The sequence below is a fragment of the Plasmodium gallinaceum genome (genome assembly GCF_900005855.1).
Source record: "Plasmodium gallinaceum strain 8A genome assembly, contig: PGAL8A_v1_60, whole genome shotgun sequence".
NCBI lineage: Eukaryota > Apicomplexa > Aconoidasida > Haemosporida > Plasmodiidae > Plasmodium > Plasmodium gallinaceum.
The window spans coordinates 143393-154303 of NW_021628219.1; the positions used below are offsets into that span (position 1 = coordinate 143393).

Here is a 10911-nt window from a genome sequence, read left to right on the forward strand (position 1 = left end):
TTACACAGGATTATAGACTATCAAAAGATGATGATAAAAGAGTTAAAATATATACTTATGAATTGACATTTTTTTTAAAACAAAAAATAAAAGAAAATGAGATAATTTCAATGTTTTTTTTTTTTTTTTTTTTTTTTTTCTTTTTTGTAGAGATACTTTCTGATTGAAATGTATTTGCTATTCAAGTTTCAGATTAAAAATATAATCAATATTATAAAAAATTATAATGACGACTTAAAAATTTTATATAAATTCTTATGTAAAAATAATTTCTTCTTTTTTTTTATGTAATAATAAAAATGAAATAAGGAAAAAATATAAAAAAAAAAAAAAACATAAAATTAAGATTAAAAAATGAAAATTATTTGTTCTACCTGGAAAATTTAGTTTCTAAGATAATATAGAAAGAAAATCATAATTTACATTTTTTTTTTTTTTTTTAGATCATATTTATCAAAATTTTTAGGTTTAAATAAAAATAATTTAATTAATTATTTCTGTATTTTTAATAATATCAAAACAAAAAATATTAGTAGGTAAGAAAATAAAAGGAGCTTTATAAAATGAATTAAATTTCCATTTTGTTTCCATACACATCATAAATATATATATCTTAAATAATTTTATATGTTATTTTTTCTTTTTTTTTTTTTTTTTTTCTACAGAAACCTATCTAATAAACCAAGTATTTAAAATAAAAAAATAACATTTTATATATATATACTAAAATACTACATAATAAATAGGAAAATACATTGATAAATATTAAGATCTACATATATATATATATATTAGTTTAACAAATATATTACATTTATAACAAATATTTTTTTTTTATTTTTTTTAATTTTTATATAAAAATAGTTATTTTATATAAATGGAGAGATCACATAAAAATAAGAACAAAAGTACTATTCCATTCTATATATAATACTAATAAAAATCTAGAAGTAATAATATACACATTTTTATGATTTGTTCATTTCTTAATTACATTTTAGTTTTTTTTTTTTTTTTTTTTTTTTTTTTTAAATTGAAGTTTAATATAAAAGATATTCTTCTATTACCTTATAATAATTTTTTTAAGTAATTTTATAAATTTACAAAAAAACGTACAAAAATTAAAGTGAAAAGGAATCATGATAAAAAAGAAAGAAAATTGAAGCGCGAATTAAATCAAATTTATTTTTTTTTTTTTTCTATAAAGAATTATCTATAAATTTCTTTTTTTTTTTCAGCGATCTAATTGAAAAAAATCACAATGAAAAGGGTTTAAACCAAAAACTTATATTTGAAATAAGCAAAATTTATTCAAAATATAGTTTCCAATATATTGAAAATGAAATAAAAGAATCTTTTGAAATACAATTAAAAAGTAAGAAATAAAATAAAATTTTTATATATAACAGAAAAAAAATAATTAAATAATTACTAACTAAAGTGTTTATATAAATTATCAGTTACATAAATAATAATCTTACTAACCACTGCGTATATCGATAGAAAATATATGTAAACCATTAAATATTAAATATATATAAATATACATGCATTATGAAAAAATTTAAAAGATGGATATATATAGATAATAAAAAATGTGTAGATAATTTTTATATACGAAAATGAAATTAGTTACACAAATAGAAATTATTACATAAAGAAAATTTTATCATATAAAATGTTTCAGTAGATTTGTTTTTTTTTTTTATTTGTGTAATGAACATACTTATTTTATAATTATAAAAAAAATAATATAACTTTTTATCATAGGGAATTGCATTTTCAAAAATAACAACATTTTAAATAAAATGAGTTTTTTAAAAAGCAATGTTGACACAAATATTGTTTCCGCAAATATTTTAGAGAATAAGCATACATTTGGAGAAAATAACCACGATTTACATGTAATAAAAAGAAACAGCATTGCATCTCTTACAAATGAATCAAATATAGAAGATAACTTAAATGATGATAAATATATGAATATAAAAAAACACATGAAAAGAGCTCGTAAAAGCATGCGTGATAATCTATCAGATACCTTTTATGGTTCCGAGTTATTAAGCGAAGAAAATTTTTCTAAAATTTCATCAAAATTAGAAAAAAGGTTAGAAATAGATAGAAATATGACTGTTTCTGATTGCAAGGTTAATAAAAAAAGTGTTTTAGAATTACAAGAATATGTGAAAGAAGATGATGAAAGTACGGAATTATCTGATGATATATCTTCTTTTGATAATCTAGATGACGATATTTTAAGTATGATAAAAAAAAAGTATTATGAAAAAAAGAAAAAAAAATCAAAAATTAAAAGAAGTGAATATATGTTAGAAGTTAATGAAGCTCCGGAAAAAATATCAGAACAAACGTATCAGAAAAAAAGGATTGAAAGTATAGAAAGAAGTAAAGAATCAAATTATACGCATCCCCATTGTCCGTTTGATGATGACTATCATATATATTATAACATTGATAAAAAAGATATAAGTGCAATAATGCAAAGCTCAATAAATAATTATAATTGCGCTTTATCAAAAAAAATTTTAATTCAAGGAAAGATTTTTATTACACATGATAGTATATGTTTTATTCCTCTTTTTAATGTTCTTTTTTTTAAAAATTCTATATTAAGAATAAAATATGATGATATTTTATCAATAGAAAAATTGAAAGTTCTTCATTTTATTCCTAATTCACTTAAAATAACTACAAAATATAAATCATTTATATTTATGTCTTTTGTACGTAGAAACCATGCATACAATTTGATAGTTGATATGATTAAAGAGAGTAATAATACAAGGAAAATTCCTAAGAGAGGAATTGTACTTCATATGGGAGAAGATAAAAATGAAGATAATTATGATACTAATTCAAAAGAAAGTGAAGATGAACATAAATCTAAGGAGAAAATAAAGTGTATAAAAAAGGAACAACTGTTTTCTACATTAAATGATAGAGAAAGCTATTTACATATAGATACAAGAAGTGAACATTTAGAATTGAATATTAGTATGGAAGAAAAAAAAATTTTAGAAGAAAATAATTACGTAGATTGTAAATATTACATAAATAGCTTATATGTCAATAAAAATTTTAAAAATATTTTTTCTAAAATATTTTCGAATTTTAACCTTGAAAATCCTTTTGTGAAAATTGCTTTAGATAAAAAACCAGAATATTTATCTTACGATCGTTTAGAAAAATTAGATGAAATTTTTGAAACGCAAAAAAGTTTAACATATGAATTAGTATATAATATATTATTGTTTGATGAAGGTGAAAGAGTTTTCGGTTTACCAAGAAGATCTGATGTAAAAGAAACTGTAAGTTTTTTCTTTTTTAAAAATGTTATATCTATTCAAAAATCAAATATTTTATTATGTAACGTACCATTAGCTGGATGTTTCCGTACAATAATTACAGTAAACATGCATAATTTAGATGAAGAAAATAGTTCTACACAAATTGACTTTTCTTATGATATAAAATTTTTGAAAGGTACTTTTTTTAAAAAAAAAATTGAAGCTAATAGTTTACCAAAATTAGAAGAAACAGTTATAAGTTTAAAAGAATATACTGAAAATGCTATCAAAAAAAGTTTTAAAAAAATTAAAGTTGAAAAAATAGATATACATATGGAAAATAGAGAAAAAAACTATGAAATTAAAAAAACTGAAGTTTCTCTTACAAATAGTGGTATTATTAGTAAAGATTTTAAATTGAAGAAATCAGATAGACGATTCAAATGTTTGAGAAATCATTTTAAGTGGTTAGATTCCCTTTCATCTTATAGATTTGGTAAAAAAAATATATATAAGTATATTACATAAATATTTTTATTTTTAACTCATGTATATATACATTATTATACTTAATATTTTTATCATAATTTTTTTTTTTTTTTTTTTTCAGCAATTTTTACTGTTTTAATATCAGTTTCCATATATATTTTTTACAAAATAATATATTACTAAAAATGAGCTTTTGAAAAAATTAAAATTTATAAAAATATTTGAATTTTCACATTTAGAATTATAATATACTCAATTTTTTTTTTTTTTTTTTTGTTACTATTATTTGTTATTTGTATTATAATTCTAGAAATTTGTATATAATACATCTTTTTGTAGTTCAAACACACCTTGTTTTTGTTATTTTTGTAAATTTATTTATAATACATGTTAGAAAAAAAATAAAGTTTGTTTTTACTTGTTTTTGTTTTGTCTATTGTTATACATTACACTTACATATATATATATATAAGCATAAATTATAAATATATATACATATATATATATGTACACATTTAATTTGTTCATTTTATTCAAGAACCTATTTATTTTTTGTTTTTTAAATTACTTTTACATGTTTTATAATAAATACTCACTTGTTTTAAATTTGTTTATGTAAAAAAAAAAAAATTAACTAAAAAGAAGAATAAAATAATTAAGAACCCATTATTTATATATATCATTTAATAAAATATTATTTTAAATATTTTTGAATAAAAAGCATAAGTGTAATCTGTAGAATATAAGGAAAATAAAAAAAACAAAAATAAAATGAAAGTGTTAAACATTATTCCATTAAATTTACAAATTAAAAAAAAAAAAAAAAAAAAAAAAAAAAAATGAAAAATATAATATTTATTTTCTTTCACAAATTTAAAAAAAATAAAAAATAAAAATTGTAATCATTTTTTAACTATTTTTTAAATAAAATAAAAAACGAAAATATTAGTATTTTTTAAAATGAAATTTTTTTGTTTAAAAGGGCAAAAATATTTGAATACAAATGAAAAAAGAAAAAAAAATATATATATAAAAAAATGTTTATATGATATATAAAAATATATATTAAAATATTCTTGTTTATATATTTAAATAAATACTACTTCATTATTAAAATAATATAATAAAAAAAATATTTCCTGTTAAATATTCTGTTAGATGAAAGATGATATTTATAAGATACATTAAATTCAGTAAGAATACAAAATAATTTTATGAAACATTTGATCCAATAAATTTAATTTAGACATTTAAAAAAATAATAATATAGATAATCTTAATTAAAATAACATATTTAATTTTAATATAAAAGGAAAAAAAAAAAAAATAAGAATAACAATAATAAATAAAAATCAATTTTCTATTTTACTTTAATCATTTTATTTTTATTCATATAAATAATATCAAGTTAATTTTTTTTTTTTCGAGTAGTTAAAGAAGGAAAATATCAAGTATATTTTTTTTTTTTTTTTTATTGCTATAAGATAAACGAAAATTATGGCAATTTTTTATGTATATTAATAAAAAATACTTTTAATTATAATTTTTTTATGAATAGTCATATAATTTTTTTAATGATTTATAAATTAGCTATAATTTAATGGCATTTAAAACACTTTTATATATTTCATGTTCATAATTTTTTCTATATTTGTGTACATAATAATTACATATATATTTTTTATATATTTTAATTTGAAATGCCTCGAGAAATTATAACCTTACAATGTGGTCAATGTGGAAACCAAATTGGCGTTGAATTTTGGAAACAGTTATGTAATGAGCATAACATAGATCAAGAAGGAATATTAAAAAATAATAATTTTTTAAATGAAGATAGAAAAGATATATTTTTTTATCAAGCTGATGATGAACATTTCATACCGAGAGCATTGTTATTTGATCTAGAACCTCGTGTTATAAATAGTATACAAACTAGTGAATATAGAAATTTATACAACCCTGAAAATATGTTCATATCAAAAGAAGGAGGTGGCGCAGGAAATAATTGGGGATGTGGATATAGTCAAGGACATAAAGTAGAAGAAGAAATTATAGATATGATTGATAGAGAAGTAGATAATAGCGATAATTTAGAAGGATTCATTTTATCTCATTCAATTGCAGGAGGTACTGGTAGTGGAATGGGGAGTTATTTATTAGAATTACTAAATGATAATTATTCAAAAAAAATGATTCAAACATTTTCTGTTTTTCCATTATTAACTAATGAAAGTAGTGATGTTGTTGTTCAACCATATAATAGCATATTAACATTAAAAAGACTTATATTAAGTACTGATAGTGTTGTTGTTATTGATAATACTTCTCTAAATAGAATATTTGTTGATAAATTAAAGTTAAATAATCCTACATTCCAACAAACAAATACAATTATTTCTAATGTGATGTCTGCTTCTACTACTACTTTAAGATATCCAGGTAGTATGAATAATGATATGATAAGTTTAATATCCTCCTTAATTATTAACCCTAAATGTCATTTTTTAGTCACTTCATATACTCCTATAACTATTGAAAAACATATTTCTAATGTTCAAAAAACTACTGTTTTGGATGTTATGAAAAGATTATTGCACACAAAAAATATTATGGTGTCTGTACCTGTTAGAAGAGGTATGTATATTTCTATATTAAATATTATTAGAGGAGAAACAGACCCAACGCAAGTTCACAAAGGACTACAAAGAATTAGAGATAGAAAATTAGTCAATTTTATTAAATGGAATCCTGCATCAATTCAAGTTACTCTAGCAAAGCAATCACCTCATGTTGTTTCTACGCATAAAGTATGTGGGCTTATGATGGCTAATCATACTTCGATTTCAACTTTATTTGAAAGATGCGTTACACAATTTGATAGGCTATTCAAAAGAAGAGCATTTTTAGAAAATTATAAAAAAGAACCTATGTTTTCAAGTGCTGATGGACAAGGTAATTTTGAAGAAATGGAATCGTCAAAAGAAATTACACAAAATCTTATTGATGAATATAAAAGCGCAGAAAGAGATGATTACTTTAATCACACCTATTTGTAACAAGATCATCCAAAAAGAATGTTTTTGTAAATTTAGGAATAAATATCAATTTTATATAACATATACATTATTTAATCAACACGAATAAAGAATAATTGTGTTGAAATTATTTACATAATATTAATTATATACAACATAAATATAATTTCAAATTTTTCTAAAATAGACAATTTTTTAATTTATTTATTTTTAATATACATATGTTCTAGGTTTTTTTTTTTTTATTTTTACTTGATATTTTATTTATCTTTTCTTTTGATGAAAATTTATGAATTTATACTTGTATACTTATATATTTAAATATTTTTAATCATATATATATATATATTAACGTTTTAGTTTTTTTAAATAAAAAAAAAAAAAAAAAAAGTTATAACTTAGATCATCTTATTTTTTGTTTTAAAAAACTTTTTTTTTTTTAAAGTATTCATAGAAAATTATGTTCTTTTTACTGAACAGATTTCTTAAAAAAAATTTTCAGTAAATAAAAAAAAAAAAAAAAAAAATTACCACATACAACCGGTTGGTGGTAATAATGTAGATGGATATATATAATCTTTTGAATTTAAATCACATGGAAGAATATATGGATCATCGTATTCTACTCCCTTACTAGTAATTTTAACAATTTGAATTTTATTTGATGCTGTAGCATCTCTAAAATATAAAATTTTTAAACATTCATTTAATAAATTACGTGCTTCTTGCTCATTCATGTTATCTTTATAATGATTTCTTAATAATGTTAAAGCAAAATAGCGGGCATATCCTGTAGTCATATAATCACCACAGAATTGAGTACCGTGCATATCAACAAAACCAATATAGAGATCATTTTTATCAATAATTTTATATTCTTGTTCATTTTTTTTTTCTGTATATAATAAAATATTTTTATCATTATCATCATATTCTTGAGAATTAATTCCAGCTATAATAATATTATTAAATAATGGGTCAATTCTATTTTTTCTATTATAAAATATTCTACTTACATATGAATGATAATATTTAGGATTATGTATGTCATATTTACTTTTTCTTTCTGTAACATTATTTACATTAACACGAGTTAATAATTCATATATATATTGAGCATCAGCTAGTTCACCACTAAAACTCATTACTGTTTTATTATTTATTTTGAATATTCTTTCAACATTCTGAAATTTTGCATAACTACCATAACTTGCTGTAAGTTGGGAGAATAAAGATAAATTATATATATATTTTTATATATGTTAATAAATACATAAAAAAAAATAATATATATAATAAAATTTAAAATACATATTTAAGACTTTATAAAACATATTTGTTATTGATATAAAATTTATGAATTTTTATTTCACCTTTTCTATCTGCTGCTATCATTATTCCATTTTGATATTTCAAAGCAATTACTGATGTTCCTGTTACTACTGGTCCTAAAGTCATTTTTTTTTTTTTTTTTTTTTTTAATTTTATCCTATTTTTATTTTTATTTTTATTTTTTTTTTACAAGATATTTTGGTTAAATATGTATAAAAGATATTTCTGATATAATTACATGAATATTCAAAACTCAAAGTTGTATTTTTACTTATTTTTTATTTCATCATTTAAATAAGTTATTTATCTTAATCATATCATATTTTATTTTACTTATATATATGTATTTTTTTTTTTTTTTTTTTAAATGTAATATTTTTCATATTTATATAAATATAAAATACAAATTTTGAAATTTTTGTTAAATTTTTAATGTATGTGTACTATATAATAATTTTTTTTTTTTTTTTAATCAATTTATACTTCTAGTAAAAACAAAATATTCATTAAAAATTTATATTTATATAATTATAGCAATTATATTTTCCATTAATTCTAAAAAAAATCATAATATTTGAAAAATAAAAAAAAAAAAGTTTATATAAATATTTACATAATAGAATTTAAAAAAAAAAAAAAAATATATTTTTGAATATCTCTAAAACATTAAAGTATTGCTAAGAGTTAAGTCAGCTATTTCTTTTATCGTATAAAGAAAAAATCAAATAACTACTCCTGTTTTATATATATAGTTCCTTTTTATAAAATAAACCCACAAAAAGACTATAGCTATTTTAAAGGAACACTATCTATTAAATAACACTATTTCACAATTACAAAAAAGAAAAAAAGAAGAAAACTTAAATTCTCTTAAATAACACACTTTTAAAATATAAAAAAAAAAATAGTTTAGATTTTATAAATCTTTTTTCAACTAAATGAACATTCAGAGAAAAGAGTTATTTTTAAACGTTATGATTCACATTTAAAAATATAGAATAAACAAATATTTTCTTTTTTATTTTAGTATTTTAAACAGATTTTATTCTTTATAATAAGCACAAATATTCTAGAAATAGTAAAATTAAGTAAAATATTTCTTTAAAAAAAAAATTTTATTCTACTACTATTAATTATTAACTTTATCAAATAAGTGAATTATATTTGAATGTTTACATAAAATAAATATAATAAAAAATTGTTTAAAATAAAAAATAAAAACATATATTCACGTGACTTCTATAAATAGAAAATACATATAGAAAAAATAGGTGTATTTTTCTTTTCTTTTTTAAAAATTATTAATTACAAAAAATTATATCATTTCATCTTATAGACCTACATTTATGTATTACCAATAAGAATCTTTTTTTAAAATATTTATATATTAAAAAAATTCCAATTTATTGAAAATACGAAATGAAGATGTTAATATAAAAAACAATTTCATTTTATTTTATTTTTTTCTTATTTTATATATACTTTATAATAAAGCATTTTATATTTTCCATAATATATTTATCTTCTTCTACTTTTAATATACTTTTACTAATAAAAAATACTCTTTAAAATTTATGTATTTTTTTTTTTTTAAAACATAAAATATGTTGATACATTTTCAACAAATCTTCAATTTTAAATACATTTGTTTTTTTTTTTAAAAAGTATTTTTTTCTTTTTAAAAATACTTTTTTTAATTTAAAATATATTCATTTTCTCAAAAAAAAATAATATTTAAATTCTTTTTTTCAATTTTAAAATTCTACTTACAAAAAGGAAAATTAAAACATAATTAACCTTCATGAATATTATTTACAGAAAAGAAAATTAGTTTTTCTTTATATTTTTTTTTTTCTTTTCTTTTTTTTTATTTTTTATTTTTAAATTTGCCTCCTCAGGGTCATTATAAAGATAACAAGGTAATATAAATTTGACCTTTTAGTTTTCCTCAAAATTTTTTTTAGTTTTTTTTTTTTTTTCATCATAGGAGGTTCAACCATAAAAATGGAAGGATCAATAAAAAAAAAAAAAAAAATAAATAAAAAAAAAAAAAAATATTTTATTTGCATATATAAAAAAAAAAGAAAAAAAAAAAAAAGAAAAAAAAAAAAAAGAAAAAGAAAAAAAAAAAAAAAAAAAAGTGCACTAAGTTATTTATGTGTGATACTCATTTTTATGCATATATGGCAAAAAAAAAAAGAAAAATGTTTTTAATAGTGTTAAAAGTGAATATATTCCTACTTTTAGAGAATATTATTATTTTTTTTTTTTTAAAAAGTATATTAAATAATAACATGAAAATATTTTCTTTACACATAAAAATTCTAATAAATAATGCAATATATTAATATAAAAAAAAAAAAAATTAAAAGCATATATATATATATATATATATATATTCTTAAATTTATGTTGTTTACTTTTATGAATTTTTTTTTTGTTACATATTTTTTAAAAAATAGAATTAATGTTATAGATTCTTTTTTTTTTATTTATTTATTTTGTTATATTTAAAAAAAAAAAAAAAAAAAACTAAAATTAAAATATATAAATAAAATGAAGAAAAATAAAATAGAATTAATATAAAAAATATTTCATGTATAAAAATATTTTATTTGTTTTAATTTGTTATTAAATAATCCAAAATCTTTTTAATTATATTTTTAAATAGTTTTTATTTAATTAAAATTTGCTTTATAACTATTATTAAAAGAAGTTTAAAAAAAATATTTTTTTTTAAAGCCTTT

The 10911-nt window shown here is 17.9% G+C and overlaps 3 protein-coding genes and 1 non-coding gene across 4 annotated transcripts in view; 2 read left to right on the forward strand and 2 right to left on the reverse strand.

The window, feature by feature from the left end:
* The window catches only part of PGAL8A_00079900 (conserved Plasmodium protein, unknown function), a gene marked incomplete at both ends in the record, with an annotated part of 7155 nt that extends 3322 nt beyond the window's left edge, over positions 1 to 3833 (forward strand). Inside the window, 8 exons of the mRNA XM_028670444.1 lie at positions 9 to 41; positions 151 to 287; positions 444 to 536; positions 666 to 685; positions 865 to 950; positions 1040 to 1086; positions 1239 to 1375; positions 1771 to 3833. Coding sequence (XP_028525918.1) covers positions 9 to 41; positions 151 to 287; positions 444 to 536; positions 666 to 685; positions 865 to 950; positions 1040 to 1086; positions 1239 to 1375; positions 1771 to 3833 — 2616 coding nt within the window. The remainder of the gene's footprint in view (positions 1 to 8; positions 42 to 150; positions 288 to 443; positions 537 to 665; positions 686 to 864; positions 951 to 1039; positions 1087 to 1238; positions 1376 to 1770) is intronic.
* Positions 3834 to 5494: 1661 nt separating this feature from the next.
* On the forward strand, positions 5495 to 6853 carry PGAL8A_00080000 (tubulin gamma chain, putative; the record flags this gene model as incomplete). The annotated part of the gene is made up of 1 exon (XM_028670455.1): positions 5495 to 6853. The coding sequence occupies one exon, from the start codon at positions 5495 to 5497 to the stop codon at positions 6851 to 6853; it is 1359 nt and encodes a 452-aa protein (XP_028525919.1).
* Positions 6854 to 7359: 506 nt separating this feature from the next.
* Positions 7360 to 8290, reverse strand: PGAL8A_00080100 (20S proteasome beta subunit, putative; the record flags this gene model as incomplete). The annotated part of the gene is made up of 2 exons (XM_028670466.1): positions 7360 to 8045; positions 8206 to 8290. The coding sequence occupies 2 exons, from the start codon at positions 8288 to 8290 to the stop codon at positions 7360 to 7362; spliced, it is 771 nt and encodes a 256-aa protein (XP_028525920.1).
* A 1762-nt stretch (positions 8291 to 10052) lies between these two features.
* PGAL8A_00080200 lies at positions 10053 to 10182 on the reverse strand. Its single transcript, XR_003699192.1, has one exon. It is a non-coding gene; the product is annotated as a C/D small nucleolar RNA (small nucleolar RNA).
* Positions 10183 to 10911: the final 729 nt, after the last annotated feature.